We start from the raw sequence: 20685 nt of genomic DNA, 5'->3' as shown, positions 1-20685 counted from the left end.
GGATGGAAGTATGCATTAAGACAATGACCACTAGGGGGCGCCCAGTGGTTAAGCATCGGACTCTTGATTTTGACTCAGGTCATGATCTTGGGGTCATGAGGTCAAGCCCCAAGTCTGGCTCAGCTCAGTGCAGGGTCTGCTTGGGACTCTCTCTCTCTCTCTCCCACTGCCCTCTCCCACCCTTACTCACTTTCTCTAAAATAAATAAATCTTTTAAATAAATAAATAAATAAAACAATTGGGGAGCCTGGGTGGCTCGTGGGTTAAAGCCTCTGCCTTCGGCTCAGGTCATGATCTCAGTGTCCTGGGATCGAGCCCCACATTGGGCTCTCTGCTAAGCAGGGAGCCTGCTTCCCTCTCTCTCTCTGCCTGCTTCTCTGCCTACTTGTGATGGCTCTCTCTCAATCTCTCTCTCTCTGTCAAATAAATGAATAGAAATTTAATAATAAATAAATAAATAAATAAATAAATAAATAAATAAATAAATAAATAAAACAATGACCCTTAAGACAGAAGGGGGCAGACTTTCTGCAGTGGGCCAAATCATAAATACTCCAGGCTTTGTGGGCCAAATGGTCTTGGTCGCAACCACCCCCCTCTGCCTTCACGGTGAGAAAGGAGCTGTAGACAATACATAAAATGAATGGATGCTGCTACATTCCAGTGAAACCTTATTACAGACACTAAAACCTGCATTTCAAATAATTTTTCATGTTTTACAAAATATTACATTTTTAAAAATTTTTTCAACCATGAAAAATGTAAAAACTATTTTTACCTCATAGGCCACACAAAAACAGACAGTGGGCCTGTGGCTGGCCCAAACTTGAGTTAGAATAAATAGATAATGCTCTCAGGAGCAAACTTAACAAGAAAAACACACAAACCTACATGAAGGAATTAAAAATTTTTCCAAGTTGTAAGAGCAAACTTATACCAAAAGATATACCATGTTCTTTTTTTTTCTGTCATTTTATTTTCTTTTTCATCATGATAAGTGTACTCTTTTATCCTCACCACCTATTTCTCCCATCCCCCCCACCACCACTTTCCCTCTGGTAACCATCAGTTTGTTATCTATAGTTAAGAGTCTGTTTCTTGTTTGTTTCTCTTTTTTTTTTTTTTTTTTTTTTTTTTGCTCATTTGTTTCTTAAATGCTACATATGTTTAAATCATATGGTATCTGTCTTTCTCTGACTGACTTATTTTGCTTAGTATCATACGTCTAGCTCCATCCAAGTCCTTGCAATTGGCAAGATTCCATTCTTTTTTTATGGCTGAGTAATATTCCATTGTAGATATCTATAAGCCACATCTTCTTATCTATACGTCTATTGATGGACATTTGGGCTGTCCCATAGTTTGGCTATTACAGTGCCATCAGAAACATAGGGGGAAATATATCCCTCTGGGCCACTGTTTTTGTCTTTTGGGAGTAAATTTACAGTAGTCTACTATCTGGTTCATAGGACAAATCTACTTTTGATTTTTTGAGGAACCTCCATACTGTTTCACCTTGGCTGCACCAATGTGCATTCCTACCAACAACGAAGAGGGCTCATTTTTCTCCACATCCTTTCCAACATTTGTTTCTTGTGTTGTTGATTTTAGCCATTCTGACAGGTGTGAGGTGATCTCTTGCTGTAGTTTTGATTTACATCTCCCTGATGATGATGTTGAGCATCTTTTCATGTGTCTGTTGGCCATCTGGATGTCTCCTTTGGATAAGTGTCCATTCGTATCTTCTGCCCATTTTTATTTGGTTTTGATATATTGAGTTATCAGTTCATTATATATTTTGACTATTAACCCTTTATTGGATGTTATTTGCAAATATCTTCTCCCATTCTGTAGGTCGTCTTTTAGTTTTATTATTTCCTTCTCTGTGCAGAAGCTTTTTGTTTTGATGGAGTCCCAATAGTTTATTTTTGCTTTTGTTTTTCTTGCTTCTGGAGGCATATCTAGAAAAATATCTAGGAAAAAAAAAGGCTATGGCTCATATCAGAGAAATTATTGACTGTGTTCTTTTCAAGGGTTTTTATGAATTCAGGCCATACATTTAGGTCTTTAATACATTTTGAGTTTATTTTTGTATACGGTAAAAGAAGGTGGTTTAGTTTCCTTCTTTCGCATAGGGCTGTCTAGTTTTCCCAATATGATTTGTTGAAGAGACTGTCTTTTTCCCACTGGAGATTCATTCTCCTTTGTTGAAGATTTTTGACCATGTAACTTGGGTTTATTTCTGGGTTTTCTGTTCTAGCCCATTGATCTATCTGTTTTTATGCCAGGACCATGCTGTTTTAATTACTACCTCTTTGTAATATAACTTGAAATCTGAGATTGTGATGCCTCCAGCTTTTTGTTTTTCAGGGTTGCTTTGGCTATTCAGGGTCTTTTGCAGTTCCCTACAAATTTTAGAATTGTCTGTTCTAGTTCTGTGAAAAATGCTGTTGCTATTTTAATAGGGATTGCATTAAGTGTGTAGATTGCTTTGGGTAGTACAGACATTTTAACAATATTTATTCTTCCAAAACATGAGCATGGAATGTATTTCCATTTCTTTGCACCAGCTTGAATTTCTCTCATCAATGTTTTATAGTTTTCAGAATACAGTTCTTTCACCTCATTGATTAAGTTTATTCCTAGATATTTCATTGTCTGTAGGGCAATTGTAATGGGATTATTTTCTTAATTTCATTTTTTATTGTTTATTAGTGTATAGGATTGCAACACAATTAGTGTATAGGATTCTGTACATTGATTTTGTATCCTGTGACTTTACTGAATTCATTTACCAGCTCTATACCATGTTCTTTTTTTTTTTTTAAGATTTCAATTATTTATTTGACAGAGAGAGAGAGAGTGTAAGAGAACACAAGCAGAGGAAGAGGGAGGAGCAGGTCCCCTGCTAAGCAGCGAGCCTGCTGTGGGCTCCATCCCAGGACCCTGGGATCATGACTCTAGCCAAAGGCAGATGCTTAATAGACTGAGTCACCCAGGCACTCCTACACCATGTTCTTTTTTTTGTAAGATTTTATTTATTTGTCAAAGAGAGAGAGAGAGCACAAGCACAAGCACAAGCAGGGAGAGTGGCAGAGGGAGAGCAGGCTCTCCACTAAGCAAGGAGCCCGATGCAGACCTCAATTCCAGGACCCTGGGAATTTATGACCTGAGCTGAAGGCAGACACCTAACCATGTGAGCCACCCACGGGTACCCTTACACTATGTTCTTAATTAGAAAGATCCAACATCATAAAGATGCCCATCATTCCAGTTAATTTTAAAATGTATTATGATCACATTAAAGTACCAACAGATCATTTTTCTGGAATCACACAGGGTAAAGTTCATTTGATATGGCTAATAGTATTGGTCTGGCACATATTTCTACTTACCTTGTTTCTCCATCTTAATTGCTGTGCCCCCAGACCCAGGCTCATAAGCAGTCCCTTAATAAACACGAATGGATGAACCAAGGAGCAGATCACTGTCGGGTTGACTGATGGCTGTTTCTGAGATGGCTGTTTCCAGCAAGCTCTTGTCTACTTGGAACTCAAGAGCCGTGGGCCAGTGGCAGTTGTGGCAGTGGCCATTGAGAAAGCATATGCAAAGTGGCCATCGCTGTTCCTGGAGTTGTCACTCCAATCGAGCTATGTGCATTGCTGTACAACAGTATGGGTTGAAATTAATTGTCACCAGAAATGTCTTTACAAGACTTTATACTATGATTCTGCATTGAGACAAAAAGTTACCTTGTCCGTTTAAAAACAAACAAAAAAAAGTTATGTCAGGAAAGTCACAACAATAAGACAGCAAGTAATTAGTAAATTAGAACAATTCGTAAAGCACGTACTTGTCATTGTGGGAATGACAAATTCCATACTTTCTTGCCAAGCAACAACTAAAAGCCTAGGAAATGAAAACATCCACAAAGAGGTCAAGCTGTTTTGCTTTATTGCAAGCTACCCAGCAGAAGCCAAGCAGTGCAAATGATCGAGACATTACAAGACACATCAGAAAAGATGAAAATGGCAAGCCAGGAGAGACTGTTGTGACTGCCCCGTGCGCAGTGCAGGAATATCACTAAGCGTGTGTCCGATTTCAACGGGTGGCTTATTTTCCTACCTCCCATAAAGTAACAGTGTCTCTTACTACTTTAGAGGACTGCAAATACTGTATGCCATTTGCCTAAGAGAAAGTACCCCAGCCTCTCCTCCACCACATCCCAGAGGCAAGAGCATCTGTTTCCCACATTACTAATCTTTTAAGGAATAAAGTTCAATTGTTTGTTTGTTGTTTCTTCCCACGGTAGAGGGAAGGGAAGAGAGGCTGGTTTTATATGTTCCCATGTCAAACAGCTCGAACTGAGTGAACAGTGGCCACAAATCAAAACTTTGTGTGGTCTCTCAAAGGGAAGCTGGGTAAATCAAGTATGGTTCATCTGTACACTGAAATACAATGCTGCTGTTAAAACAACTGGGGTGATTGTAGGTACTGATGCAGACATATTACAAAAATAAATAGGGCAGGAAAGGTAAGATGTCTCTCACTGTAATGTACACATTCGCTCTGGAAAGGAAGTCGGGGGGACCACTAGCAAGTCAGGCTCTCTTCCAGTGGTCAAGTCTGAAGGTTGGGACATCATTCTCATTTTAGAGATATGCTGGAGATCACACAGCCTACCAACGGTAGAGCTGGGATTCAAATCCAGGCAGTCTGGCTCCAGGATCTTTGCTCTCAAGCTCTCTGCTACTGAGAGCATTTCTCTCAGGGTTGAGGGGGAAGATACAGAAATAAGAGTAGTAGGATATAAACAACCCAATGTATACTATTATTGAAATTTTGCCAGGTGTGTACTACTAATTTTTAAGATAAATTTTAAAAATCGATCGTGTACTGGGAATGACTTTTTGGAAAACCATGGATAATAGAAAAAATAAGATGAAGCTGGACAGTGAAGTAAATGTGTTGTGAAAACAAATGCTTGGGTTTGTGACTGGTCAAGCCCTTTGAGGTACCTGAACTTGCAGTCCCAAGTGGCTCCAAGAACCTTTTAATAATCTTTTCAGAATATTTAATTTTGGGGGCAATACCTAGAATGGTTTCCTCTCTGCTGGTCTTACTCTAATTTGACAGATCTTCCAAGACTAGACAGGATCTGAGCATAAGGAGGGTAAGAAAACGTCAGGTTTGGGAGTCAAGAGCCCGATTCTCATTCTGACCCTCCCCTTTCAAAGGGTCCCTTTGCCTTCCACAAATGTCTGTAAAACAGGGATATTACACATCTCATAGGGTTGATGGGAAGGTTAAAAGAGGGGGCATGTGCTAAGGACAAGGAAGGGCATAAAGTGTGTGCTCAATTAGTGCTTGCTATTATTATCCTGTTATTAGCCAGGATTGAAACCTCAACTTCGATTCTGATAAAAAGGCTTCCCCAGGAAAAATACATATTTTCTTCTCCATGTTTCTCCTTAAAAGAAATGTCCGATATTAGGGATGACTGGGTGGGTCAGTTGGTTAAAATCTGAGTCTCGATTTTGGCTCAGGTCATGACCTCAGGGTTCTGGGATTGAGACCCGCATCAGGCTCTGCACTCAGTAGGGAGTCTGCTTGAGAATTCTCTCTCCTCTCTGCCCCTTCCCCAACTCACGCTCTCTCTCAAATGCAACATTGGGGGGGGAAAAAGTCAGACGCTAAACTAGATCTAGCTTTATTCCCATAATTACACTGAATGCCCAGAGTCCTGCCAGATAGATACTATTATTTCCCCACTTCAAAAATGAGAATAATAAAGCTCAAAGAAATACAGCATCTTGCTTGCCCAAGGTGCCCAAGTTGAGGAAGGCAAACCAGACTTAACCCCTATCACTGCAACTCCTATGCCCTTCTATTCTGCCCATTTCACCCTACTACCTCCCTGCTAATTCTCAAGCCCAAATCTGAGACACCTTCCCAGACAGCCACAATGGCACTAACCTGTCTCACCAGTGCCATCTCCTCAAGTCGCAGACCAACCACCCTTAGTTCAAAACTTGTGGACTGCTTATTGTCCTCCTAAGGTGACTAAATCTCTCAAACGTAGAAAATGGATGTTTATTCTTTTAGCCCCCAAATACACAACTCATACAAGTTGCCCAATTTAATTTTAGGAACCCATCCAAGTTGAAAAGTGGAAGACTGTGCATTCCTAAATGCATATGGCAATTGCTAGTCATCATCAACTAAGCTTACCTTTCCATGCTAAATTACAAAAAAATGTAAAGAAAAATATCCAGGGGGTGCTGGGTGGCTCAGTGGATTAAAGCCTCTGCCTTCGCTCAGGTCATGATCCCAGGGTCCTGGGATCAAGCCCCACATCGGGCTCTCTGCTCAGCGGGGAGCCTGCTTCCTCCTCTCTCTCTCTCAGCCTGCCTCTCTGCCTACTTGTGATCTCTGTCAAATAAATAAATAAAATCTTTAAAAAAATATATCCAAAATGAAGATAGTCCAATACCTACCACATACTTAACCCTCAAATTTTCAGGAAATATATGCATTAACACTAGCAAACCTACTCAACTGTAACCAAGTATCAAGTCCCACCGTAACACATTAAAGACGACTTGACTGGTTTGCCTGTACGTCCAACTTGGGAGAAACACCTGTCCACCATCAAGTGACAATGGGCCGTGCCTTTCTATAGGCCTGGGGACGCTGGTTTTATTGACCCTACCTCTTCTGTTAACTGGGACAGTGTCAAAAACATCCAACTGTGTGTAATGCTCTCAACTCCATAAACCCAGCAGCAAAGAAATGCTTCAGATAACTCAGAACCCTTCAATTGGGTAGAAAGTAACTGTAGGATTAGTGAATTTAGGAATCCCAAAATGGATTGTGCTAAGAGTATCCACAAAGCTCATCTGATTTCAGCTGTTAACCATTTGCCAAGCACAGGTTAGCTTGTGCCAGTATAAAAATTAGTGAAACAGTGGAATGTGCAGACTGGGAAATGCTGATACTTATCATTATTTTTAGTTTAAAAACCCATTGCCTTTGGGGGGAAAGAAAAAAAGCCTGTTAGTATAAACCTAAGCCACAAACTCTACTGCTGAATTTTGGAGGGGAAAAAAAAAAGTCAACCATTAGAATACAACAGGAAATAGTATTCTAGAATGTCAAGTAGCCAGAGATGGTCCATTGTCATCCTGTTTAGTGCAACAATCAGTCTATCAAGTTACCCCAAAACTCTGTACCACCAAGTCTGTTTACTAAAGTTGTCTATGGGTAAGTTACAGATCAAATATGAAGCTGAAATTCAAAAATATTTAAATTCAGGCACATGCTAATTGGTACTAGCTTCTGAATCCAAAGCCCCAGGTGTTACTGTTTACTATCATCTACTATGCAATACATAAAAGAAACAAGAACCCAGGATTTTTAGAAAACGGAATCCATTCTCTCCATTTAGGGCAATTCTACACTTCTAATCATGTAACTGTCTGAAAGAAACCTTTCTAAAATGATTCCAGTACAGATATTGTGTATCCATGCATGCAAATTAGTGCCAAATTATGCCAAAAGAGAACTTTTTTGTAAGGTGAATCAGGACTTGTGTCAGATACCAGGTTTGAGTTGTCCATTCATGTCAGCTGCACCCTCCACGCGGAAATCCTTAAGACTTAAGAAACAGAGGTACAATAAATTCCTGCATTAAGCTTTTTCCCTTACAGACCAGGTAATGCTTACGGATCCTAAACCATCTAAAGTGACTGAGGAGGAGGAGTTGGGACAGAGAAAATAAAGTAATTCCACACATATATTCTTCTAATTTATATTTTATTGCATTATGAAAATAATACATTTGGCAAAGTAATCTAGGCTCCAAATTGAAATAAAAGAAAATTCTGAAGTGTACTGATTATTTTTTAAATGTGAAATATTAGATGTATCCTAACCAATACATACTAGCATTCTTATTAGGCCAATAATCCAATAAACCTAATTATAATAATTCCACATAAAATTACAAGGTGTTTTTGCATTTATCCATTTTATGATTAGCACAAATCTCAAGAGAACTGAGCTTCATTTGATCAAAACCAATGTAATTAAGAAACTCCTGTTCAGAAGACAACTTGAAACACTATCCAAAATTTTTATTTCCTTTGGTTCTACAAGTTGCATTTTCATCCTTATCACATTACATTTCTCATAAACATTGTAGCAGCTATAGATTCTGCCCAGTACCTTTATAAGTAAACTAGTATATTACATTTACATTATTTGAAAAATTACTGATTTTACAAATGCAAAAATGCATAAATACATGCCTATCTACACCAGCAAAACAAAGTACTCTGAACCTCCATGCTTTAACAGGCTACACCTTCTGGCACAGGATTTCTGGAACGCCTTTCCAAGCCAAAGGGTTTAGCTCTCTGACGGGGAATTCCACTGCTCTGTCCACATTGATGAAAGGTGTAGTTACAATAATCCCTAACTGGATTAAATTTATTTAATAATCAACATTTAAAATATGACATTTTCCACCACTTATTTCTGTTCTGCTACATTTTCAGAACTGAAAGATGTAATTTTTAAAATGTACTAGGATATTTTTACTTTTTTAAAAGGTAAAACATATTACATATTATTCTCTATCCTCATCAGCATTTCAAGTTCTTTTTTTACATGTTGGGTTCAGAGTCTAGATTCTAATAGGTAAACAATCTGCTCAAGGCCAAAAAAAGGAAAAATAACATTTTTAATCACTGAGGTCTTGCTTCTCCACTTAGATCTTTAATATGACTTTGCTGATGTAAGAAAATGTGCCTAAAATCAGCCTTTAAAAAATTCACATCCGAATCAGTTACTATTACAACTGACATTTTCATTTAAGCAAAGTCTGTGTAAGTGCACCTATGCATACTTGTGGAAATCTACTTCCAAATGGGCATCAGTATCTTAAACCAGCTGAACAAGGTTTCCCAGTTTAACTACAGAAGTATTCCACCTATCCTAAAGGAGATATTCCGTGAGCATTCTACAATTATCTGTATGAACAGCAACAAGTTTGATCTATGATCAACATATGAATATCTAATAAATATTAAAACTATTAAACTATAGATTAAAATGCAGATCTCTCATAGAGTTAAGTGATGGCATTTTGGTACATTCACCATTATTGTACTTTATTTAATAAAGAAATACATTTGCCCTTGCAAAAATAGCAATTGCAAGTTTACAAATAAAACCACAGACCTCAAAGTCATGACGCTAAATCTTCAACTTATGACCAACAAAAGTAAATTGATTTGTTTACAAATGGTCCATGGCACAATTAAAACAAAAAATATCAAAAGGTCACAGGATCTTAAAGAATATGTTTATTGACAATAATTTCATAAATATCCTAAAGAAAATTTCAAAATTTCTAAAATTAAAATGTTTAAAATCTGTTCTCATTGGCAAAATATCCCTCAACAAAATAATAGGTCAATAGGTCACTACAAATGAATGTCACATTTAAAATTGGCTTCAACATTTTTGCAAAAAAATTTTTAAAAATTTACAATGTGTGATTTTTCTCCCCTCCTGGGTACAGTAAATCAATATTCAATTTTTATTTTAACTACTAGACATATTCTTAAATATATCATCAAGCTGCTGTGAACCTGACAGTCAAGTCAGTCAGTAGTATATTTACCCTATAAACACAAACGGAGCCAAATCATTTGGTAATTTTAGTCATTGCAATTTAAGTAGTCAAAATGCAAAAGTTGTGGTCGCCACCCACATCACCCCAAAGATTATGATACAGTGTCAGAAATTGTTTGCATCAGTTTTATAAGTTCATCTGTGTACTTCAGGTATCTGAAACTAAAAAAGGGATTCTTTTGTATTTTGATAAAAATGTACTCGAATATTTCATAACATTAATATTTATTGCTTTATATGAATACTGTATTGAAAGCCCAAGCATTCAGTTTACACACAGAAATTATACAATTATATACCGCTTCACAAAGGCAGTGAACACATTACATTCTACAAAATCTACTTTACAGAAATTTAAAAATTCTAAATATCAAAAGGTACAGCTGAAGAAACAGGTATAAATTTGGCAGCCAGTAATTTTGACAGGGAAGTTGCAGCTTGCATGACTTTTAAATATGTGAATTTGAAAATATTGAGTTTAGAGTAATCATTGTGCTTTGTGTTAATCTGAAAAATATAACACTGGCTGTCGAAGAAGCATGTTCAAAAATATTTAATTCACTTCAAAATGTCATACAAATTATGGTGGTCTCTATGCACCCCTAAAGCTTCAGTCATTTAGCTCCAGTACATTACTATAGTAATATATTAATTCTTCCAGTACAGTGGGGTTTCATACCATTGACATTTGCATACTCTAGAATAATTTAGAAAGAAATGTGTAATATTCACAATGTTCAGAAAAGCAAGCAAAAGGTCAAGGAACCTGCCGGGTTCTTCTGAGATGGTCTCATGTCAGCATTCATTCTACAAAATAGTAAGCTAATGTTTGAACACAGTTTCCAAGATAAAGCGTATTTTCTCATAAATAATGAAGTCTTTTTCTCAGGCACCTCAGAAGTATACAAAAGAATTTTAGTTAGAACAGATCTCTTGGAATGTGTTTAACCTGGTATTTCAACAGACTTATTTCCAGGGTTTCACAAGGGCCAGATTTTATTTTAATTACTCAGAAGAGAAACTGAAACTGTCTTCTGAAAGAGGTGAACTCAATCATTACCAATAGAAAAAGTATTCACTGTATTCATCTCTTATAGAAACAGAAAAATAGAACATTTCCCCCTTAGAATAATATATATATATATATGTATATATGACTTAAAGTTCCATTGTACATAGTCAAACAATAAAATCTGGAAGCCAGCATGAAACCCTATAATTCACATGTTAAAATGTTGAAACTATGACCAAAATATGAAAACTGCTCGAGTTGTCAGAAAGAGACAAGACAGAAAGATTTCTTGCATATGTATAAACTAAGTGTGATAATCTCCAAAAGGTTTTCAAAATTATAATTATTACCTTCCAGTTTAAAAACTTCAATTCTTTAAAAAAAAAAAAAAATCTATACACAAACCACTGATTTGACAAGACCAGGAGAAGGAAAAAAAAAAGAAAAAAGTCAGCGGTACGCAGGACCCAGAGGAGCTGATATTCACAGTTCTTACATGTACAACTCTTTCAGGATTTATCCCATAAAGTACTTTATTTTACAACCTGCTTCTCTTGTAAAACTAAAGGTCCACTTTATTACATAAAAGTTTTATACAGTGTAAAACCAGAACTGTATGTAAAATACTGCATCTACATGTTTCTCAATAGTTAGTCTTGTTCCATTGGTTCATCTGTGACTTCTGTGGTTTCGTCCTCATTTTCCATGGATGACTCTGAGAGAATCTCTCCAGTTTTACTGGAGTTGGATCCTACTAATTCTTCTGTCTCATGGCAATCAGAACCACTACTTACAGGGCCTGTATTTGCACTACCTTCAGAATGTAAATCTTTCTCAGCTCGAGTCAGATCAGATTCCTCCATTTGATTATTTTCCTCAGAAGTCTCTTCATTCACAGTTAAGGCATCATCAGATTCTTTTTCTTGATTTTTTCTTTCTGGGATCATTTCTCTTGATGTCATAAAAGACTCTAAAAATAAGCAAATGTTGTTGTAGTTAAATTTTATTTTCAAAATACCTCCACAGTTAAGTTTCATGAATTCTGATATTCTACAGTTCAAATCATAGCCCCTGAAACTCAGCAGCAAATACATACAGGTGGGAGAAAAGCCCAACATCAGCATTATAAGGAGTTCCATTATGTTAAATTCTTTCAGGCAAAATGAAGTACAAGAATTTGAGGATCTCCTTACTCCACCCTTTTACAGATGGTCTCTAAATACCTTCTTCTTCCTCTTCATCCTCTTCTTCATCCTCTTCTGTACAGTGCTGCCTGGTACAACTACTTTCCTTGTCTTTATCCTGAGATGATGACGATGCTTCTGTTTCTTCTACCATAACCGAAGCAATTTCACTGGAAGATGTTTGACTGGCTGTCTCTCTGACTTCGCTTTCTTTGTCAAACCTGAGTCTTTTTACCTCATGCCCCTCGGCCTCCACACCATCTTCATCAGGATGTTTATTTTTTATAGGGCTCACTGAGGAACCTTCTGATTCAGAGTCACTGTAAATGTTTTTTTAAAATGTCATTAATAAGACTGTTTTCTTCATCTTCCACATTCTCATTTTTAAGGTCTAATCATTTTTAAAACTGCATTTCAGCATCAAAGTTAAATTATAACATCTGAACAAAGAGAAACACGAGAATAATTTCAAGGGAACCTCAACTGTGTCACAAATATTTCCCACTAGAACTAGTCAACAAGTTATATGACATTTCTGTTCAATTTCCCAGTAACTTATATGCCTTTCCATAAGAGAACTACAAGTCTTCCAGATGGACATACTCATTAAGACCTCTCACCTGTTTAGTCTGCTTTGGGATATAAATAAAAGCTTTCCTACAATGAGAAATAACTAAAAATTTTCAGCTCTGATAAACCTTTTCTCTTTTCAGGTTACTTTCAAAAACAAGAAATAGAAAGCATTATAATCACTTTACTTTCTTAAGATGCTATTATAAATTAGCAGTTTTAAGCTTCTCTAGGACTATCTTCATCATGTGCTATTGCTGAAAAAGTCCAGAAGCCATAGACCACACTAAAACCTTGCTGTGTCTCTCAAAACAACAGCATACAGTAGATAATGAGTGCTGAAAGGATAAATGCCAACCTATTTTGAAAACATTCTGTTTTTAAATATAAATAGCATACAAACCTGTGATTTTTGTCCTCATTTTGCTGTAAGTTTGACTCTTTGCTGTCTGCGCTCTCAGGCAAGCCATTTGTTGTCATGGGGACTGACAAAGAAACCTTTGGTCGATTAAGTGGCCTGGGTGTTCCAGGCCCATTTATATTAGACCTAGGATAAGATAAAGAACATCATTTTCTCATTTTGGTAAGAAGCCACCCTCCCAAGGTTTGCTTATGTGAACACATCACAGAAGTATTTACTCTTTGACTTTCAAGATTTCAGGGTTACCAAATTAATTGTTCAGTATATTCTATGGCTTCCATAAAATGCCCAATTTTATTTAAGAAAATATATTGAACCTGCTTCTCAAAATTAGGAATATACAATCTCTCTGGATATTAAAATCAATAATCTCACCGTTCAGTATAACTTGGTGAATTTCCAGGAAACATAACACCATTCATTCGATTTAAACTATTAGAATTATTTTTCCTATGAGAAAAGGAAAAAACATTATTATAGACACTTTAATTCTTTAATTTTGATAAGAGCCACAGCCTAAAGGATCTTTTGTACAATCTCACAGTCACAGAACTTAAACAGAGTTCTTTAAGAAATAGCATTAACTATGGGATTACCTTAATATCTCATTTAAAGTATATTCTTGCTAGAGTTCTAAAAACAAACAACGTTATCATCTATAAAATCACAGATATTTTATAAATCCAGTGCCTTTTTTTCTTTTTAAAGATTTTTCTTTATTTATTTGAAAGAGAGAAAGAAAGCACGTGCAGATGAGATGCGAGAGGGTCAGAGGGAGAAGCAGAGTCCCCATGGAGCTGGGAGCCTGATGCGGGACTTGATCCCACAACTCCTGGATCATGACCTGAGCCTAACGCAGTCACTCAACCAACTGGGCCACCCAGGTACCCTAAATCCAGTGTTTCTTAACAGAAGACATCATTCTCCTCTCAATTCCCCTTCATGGACCCCACAGTCCCAGTGGACATTTGGCAATGTCTGAAGACATTTTTCAGGGAAAAGGGGGCATTATTAGCATCCAGTAGGTAGAAGTGTAGGACAGTGCTAACCCCACTTGAATTCCCAGGACAAACAATCGTAACAAAACATTAATAGTGCCAAGGATTGTGTCTTAAACCAACACATTAATTTGCTATATAAATCTTGACAACTGGAAATACTTTTCCATCATGAGGAGGAAAGTTATCAAGGAACTATTCCAAACCTAGAAGTTATCCCCCAGACATGCCATGGCAAGGTATCTAGGATGGGATCTCAGGGCCCTGAGTACCATGACAGTACATAAATCCACAATCTTAAGATTACAGTAAATCACCAATCACTTTAATCCAAACCTCTTTACTAGAAAAACATACAGATGGTATCATTGGTAATACTCTACTTGAGGACTGGGTGGTAGGTTCATAAGTATTTATAAATATTTTCCTGCATCATTTCCATATAAAATAAATGTGACCTAATTTAAATACTTATATATTAGAAAATATCAGAAATTACATAATCAGCATATACAGAAATTTTTAAAAATTTCTTTACTTACTCTGAAGAAGGATAAACACAGCTAACAACCATCACATTCTGCAACAACAAAAATTGATGCTTTAATATACAGAAAAGCACTACGACATAAAGGTTAACCATCTGTTTTTAAGCTCTCAGAATCACCCTGGCACCCCATCTATCCGATTTTACTAATACAAGAAAATAAATGGTTAAAAGTAAAAATTTTTAATCCAACAAGAGAAATTAAAACAATTAACACACTGAATCTAATAACCTACTAAACCATGTGCTCCTTCTGCCAGTATTATTTTACTTCTACTGGAGCTACTTTGGGACCCTGATATGTATCAAATTTAATACAGTGGAACTGCAGTCTTATTTTAGATAGAAATCATGCCAAGATACTTAGAGACTGAAGTATTCAGGCCGTGTATAATGAATTTCCTTAAAAAGCAGTACACAATCAAAAGTTTGTGTAGTAGTATCATACATTCAAAAAAAGAGCTTCGGACTTTTTAATAATACAATCTTCCCAGAAATACTGACTTTCCTATAGACAATATTCATTAAAAGTGTAGTATGACCCACAGGAAGTGCTTTTCAGCAGCACTTTTGCAGTCGTATTATCCAGATTTCACAGATCAGAAACTGAGACTTAGGTTATATAACTGGTCCATGGTCACCCAAATACAAAACACTGCAGCCCTGATTTGGTGACAGGAACACTCCTGGTATGACTACTTTGATTGCCTCTTCATTCAAAGATTGCCAAAATCTAATTATTAAAAGTCCAATGAACTCAAACCAAGTACTGATGAATCACTTCACTTTCCTGCCCTTCTGAAATCTCATTAAATCAAGGGCATGGAAATACAACAAAACAAATTAATCCAGTAAGGCCCTAAGATCGGTTGTAAACATTAAGTAACGGTTTTGGATTCCTGCTCCAAGGGTAGAATAAACTGAATCTGAATTATAACCATAAAATGAACACTGGACAATGTTTTAGGATCAATCAGAGGGAATTAGCAACCTACTGGTCCAATCTTGGTTCTCACAGGACTCTCTCATTGGTTCTTCACTTCAAACAAGTCCATTTCCTACTTACTATTCCCTCAAACACCTGGATGTCTTTGTTCATCACACTGTTTCCTAGATCCAATATGCCCTTCTCTTACAACATCCCTTACCGACAAAACACAACACTTCTTCATTCTTAAGTCTGATCTACATCTTTCTCAATATCTAAGTTAAATTTTTCATCAGATTTTCCAAAGTTGTGCACCTCTGAAGTCCAGAAATGAAGAAATGAATTCCATGGGTAATAAGTGTACAAAACACAGCTAAAGTTAAAATATCAATTCTAGAACTTTGGAGAGCCTTTGATGCTAATGTGTGCTAGGAATTTTGAAGACAGTAAGCTGCATTCCCCAAACTTTGCTGATCAACAAGTCCTCCCTCTGTGTCCCTTCTATTAAATCTTGCTCCAAAACTTAGTTTTTCCCAAATTAGGAAAATAATTTGGGAAAAAAACTTCAGGTATGTTTCAGGAAATCTATCTGAAGAAAAGGTGCCTGAAACAGAACTTACTCAGTGCTCTCTTCTGAAATAAAGTTTAATATAATCCCAATGATTAAGATAAATACCTTCTCTACTCCTCTGAGAAATTTGTCTGTTCCTGTATAGTTTCTCCTTGGATCTGTTAGCAATTCACATAGTCGCTGAATAGTAAAAGGGATACTGCAAAAGAATATAATTTTATAGTCTGAGGTCATTAATTATTAAGAGAATCAGAAACATTATTACTCTTACTATTTAAAGATTTATCTAGTTACCCATGTATTAAGCGATAAAAGAAACTGCTACAATAAGGAGATGAAAAGATGAGTGACTTAAAAAATACTCAAAATAATAAGCACACCACCTATCTCTTTAACAAGAAAATCCCTAGCCTTAAAACGCAATTAAAAAAAGAACACACAAAATTTAGAAGTTCAAAATTAATGGAGAAACATATTATTGACATTATGAATATGATTAAAGTTTACAAGAGAGGCAACACGAATAATAATCAAGTTACAGTTTATTAAGTACAGGAATTTTCCCTCAAGCATTCCTTTGCACATAAAGGTTTCTTTACAGTGTCTCCAAATAAAACTACAAATGTAGTATCAGACAGAACAAGGCAAATGATTCCAATGAAGATGTATGATAGAGTTCTGCTCCACAGCTAGTTTTACACACAATCTATGATTCATAAGATGTAAAATACACACAAATACAATCAATATTTTGGTAAGTGCCTTACCATAATTAAATTTTCACTTGATCATATCAAATACAAAACTGATGTAAGTCGGAACTAAAATCTTTTATAAATATTTAAAAATTTATCTCACACTTCAGCATTCCTCAGAATTACAGTCTGTACAGCCAACCTAAAAGCATTAGATAGGACAAGCTAAAAAGTACAGACATAAACTTCAGACTTCATTATATGCCATTCAGATCTATTTACTTTCCTTATAAAGAGAATTACAAAACCTCAAATTAAGAGTTAATATTCACAAAGTTCTTTACTATGTACAGGTATTTTGATATAACCCTCTCCCACAAAGGCAAGCAGCTAGTACATAATACTGCCAAGACTCAAACCCAGTGTCTCTAACTTCAAATTCCTTATCCTCTCCTCCATTATTCCAAACATACTTAAAATCTTATTTATTTTTTAATGGGACAGACCATATTTAGTCCTCATATCCTCAGCATCAACATTATTCTTATGTTCTTATAAAAAACCAGTATAAGGTTTATAACAAATTTTGTAAAGGCATAAAGTATATGTTATTCATATGAAAACAAACATTTTACTTAGGAGAGCCCAAGAATCTATCTTGTCTCAAGTAGCATCAAAACCTAAAAATCAGAAACTATCATTCTGTCAACAAGAGACTGAGAGCTAACTAAATGTATGTCTGACACCACAAATTCTCAGAAGCAACTAGAAATTACAGAACTCTTGACGTTCACCATGACTGCTGAAGAAAATTCCTTTGGGTTTCTGAGAAAGAATACGGTTTCTTGCTTTTGAAAATATGGTCAGACTGCAGTACACACACAGTCAAAACGCAGAATCTTTGAAATGGAAAAAGGAAACAAAGCACGCCAACAATGTTACTAATAATGAAACAGTTTACTGGTCTGTTTTATTCATTCCTATAAAGACACCGCATAAGTGAAAACCTATAGCTAATACATGAAACTGTTAACTGCATTAAAAAATTCAGGGAAACATTTTCCCAAGCTACATACATAATAAACAACATGAGTTTACAAAATGTCTTTCCTGAAAGCTCAAGGGCAGGATCTCCTCCTCTATATTAGTGTCAATATATGAGTTATTTGTACATATACGTATCTGAAATGCAGTACCACCACGGATTTCTGAGTATTAATGGTATACCAGCACCTCAGCCCCTTCTTCAAGTTCATTACTTTCCAAACCTTAAACACACAAACTCCACCTATCTATGCTCATCCCCTCATTAATTAACTCACTGTGATACAATCAGAAGTGTCTACATTATTAAAAAATAAACAAAATGGCACCCACTGTTAAGAATATTCAAACGATACTTAAGCAACAAATATTTCAACAGATATTATCTATATCTTTTTCTCCAACTAAATTTCTTTCAAATACCAAAAACCAGTATTTTCTCTTAATTTAAAAATTGCTTTAAAACATAAGTATCTTTAAATTGTCTGTTTAACAATGTTTACATGTTTTGGCTAATTTTCTTCAGGAAGGCAAGTAAAAGTATAGCCTATTATTAACAATGTACTGATCAATAATACTGCTTTTAGGGAGAAAAAGATATTATGTTTGCACAGCACTGTCAGCAATAAAAGCCTATGATAAAACGTGTTTACTCCTTAGACACTTACAAGAGTTTTTGAAGGTATTTTACGAAGTGTCCAATAGATGGCACTAAAATGTCATATAATACCCACCCCGTTGCATAAGCAGGCTAAAATACAAGTATTACTTGTAAATAAAAGTATCCTTTGGAAACATTAATATAATCTTGCCAAATGCACTGACGGTCTCTTTACACAGTTGTACTTTTTAACCTTTTAGGTAATATGAAATCCTACCACAAGCTAAAATCAGAGCATGTAAATAACTACAATAAATGTCAATAAAATTTTGTACAGTGTTCTCAAAACAATAAATTTTATGCCAAGGAGGTAAGTCTGAACCTGGGAACACTTAATCTATGTTAGATCTTTTAAAGGAGGTATAAGAATAAACCAGATAACCAAATCCAAAATGAATGGTTGGTACAAAAAAATTTGTGCCAGGTTTGCTATTACTCCTTAGATAGAGCATACAAAACAGTTTATTCTAACTCCTGAAAATATTAAAACTTTTTCCAATAAAAATCACTAAATTAAGACCCTATGTGCCAAGAAGAAAAAAGCAAAAACCACACAATGAAAAATTTGAACCAGAATCCCTAAATTTGGGGAAATGGGTAAGGATGTTCATTGGAACAATATACTATAAAATAATTTAATAGAAAAACATTTGGGGTTATTTCAAATAGAATAGATTGTTTACTCTGCAATATATTACTTATTTCCCTGCCATCCTAAGATAAAAACTAAAATTACATAAAGAACTGGGTGGGGGGAAACATGGAACAGGACTAGCTAGCATTTTCAACTTCTCAACTTAAAAAAAAAAAAAAAAGGTGTGTCCACGAAATCCACTAAAACTTGGGAGGGGAAAAAAACCCACATCAAGTAAAGGATCCAAAAGTAACAAGTCCTTTCAAATGGTATTACCCAGAAACACTACAGAACACTGATGTCCGATCTACTTTTGATGTACAAATTATAAGGTAGTGTGGATAAAAAGGCATACTCATTAGCCCACTGAAAGACTGTGTCCAAGTTGAATTTATCTCTCTTGTTAAAGTTTCATGTCCATATCTAGGAAACAGGGATTCTGAACATATAATTCTCACTACTGATTATCATGAAGACTAAATAAAATATAATGTATATAAACCATTTAACAGTGCCTGAAATATTTTATAAGGTATTCATTAAATCTTAGTTCCTATCATCATCCTGATCTTAAAACCCACTAATTAATGAAGGCTGCAGAAAGCACAAACACCCCAAAGACCAACTATAGAGGAACAAAACCAAAAGTTTATCTCTTATCTTTTAAAATACTCCTTTAAATTCCAAGGAGAGAAACTAACACGTTTTACATTAGTTACAGTATCTGAATTTGACTGCAATTGTCCCCATTCACTGAATTAAAAAAAAGTATCAGGGCTCCCGGGTGGCTCAGTGAGTTAAGCAGCAACTCTTGATTTCAGCTCAGGTCAAGACTTCAGGGACATGAGATAGAGCCTGGGATCAAGCTCTGAACCGGGTGTGGAGCCTGTTTGAGATTCTCTCTCCCTCTGTATGCCCAAACCTTTAATATGTGTAAGTCTTAATGAGAATTCAGTATCATGAAAGGGGCTGAATATGAGGGAAAGACATCAAACCATGAATTAGCAATCCAATGCTACTTTTAATAGAAAGAAATTTTAGACAATAAGGCCAACACCTGAAGGAAGAATTTCCTATCTTCTATTTTAAGCTGAGATTACAGTCTGACTAAAATTTATCTTAGTCTATTTAATGTTTCATCATTAAGATGTACAAATATTCTGAATATATACAGGTATTCAACTGGAAAGAAGACATTCAGAGAAGAAAAATGTGCACTTAATTCAGAATTTAAGATAAAATCAGATAACTGATTACCTTATTCCTTTCCAATGCAAGCAACTTTCCTCATGAAAAAGAGGCGAATATAAAATATAACACAGAGGCCGTTTGAGTACAAAAACTAAGAGATAACCATAAAATCAGACATCCTGTTACGAAAAATGTTAAAACAGCCAGCTCAACTTCAGTTTTACACATAAAGATGTCATTTTTACTATGTCCTTATTTTCTATGAATGGTTACATTTATACTATGCCTTAGTTAACAAAATCACTTAAATCTGACCTGAACTATTCAGGTAAAAACTAGCTTAAATTTATCTCAGTTATCACTAAGAAAATAAAATAAAATAAAAAATCTATATATATCTATCTCAGTTATCTAAGGCTGAACAAACAGGTTCAGTTTTGTTTACTCTTAAGTCCTACAAAAGTCAGAATTATCACTGGAAATATCACTGATATTATCTTTATCTTAGTATCTATACAATATCTCTATCA

At 35.6% G+C, this 20685-nt stretch overlaps 1 protein-coding gene across 1 annotated transcript in view; it reads right to left on the bottom strand.

The window, feature by feature from the left end:
* Positions 1-7798: 7798 nt before the first annotated feature.
* Positions 7799-20685, bottom strand: part of PPP4R2 (protein phosphatase 4 regulatory subunit 2) — a 52323-nt gene continuing 39436 nt past the window's right edge. Inside the window, exons 4-9 of the mRNA XM_059390164.1 lie at positions 16036-16129; positions 14427-14464; positions 13262-13336; positions 12869-13012; positions 11935-12215; positions 7799-11681 (exon numbers count right to left, since the gene is read on the bottom strand). Of these exons, the coding sequence (XP_059246147.1) occupies positions 11362-11681; positions 11935-12215; positions 12869-13012; positions 13262-13336; positions 14427-14464; positions 16036-16129 (952 nt within the window). The 3' untranslated portion in view covers positions 7799-11361. The remainder of the gene's footprint in view (positions 11682-11934; positions 12216-12868; positions 13013-13261; positions 13337-14426; positions 14465-16035; positions 16130-20685) is intronic.

The sequence above is a fragment of the Mustela nigripes genome, chromosome 2 (genome assembly GCF_022355385.1).
Source record: "Mustela nigripes isolate SB6536 chromosome 2, MUSNIG.SB6536, whole genome shotgun sequence".
In the NCBI taxonomy this organism is placed as follows: domain Eukaryota; kingdom Metazoa; phylum Chordata; class Mammalia; order Carnivora; family Mustelidae; genus Mustela; species Mustela nigripes.
The sequence above is the reverse complement of the archived record's forward strand: the minus strand, read 5'-3'. Positions and strand labels throughout refer to the sequence as shown.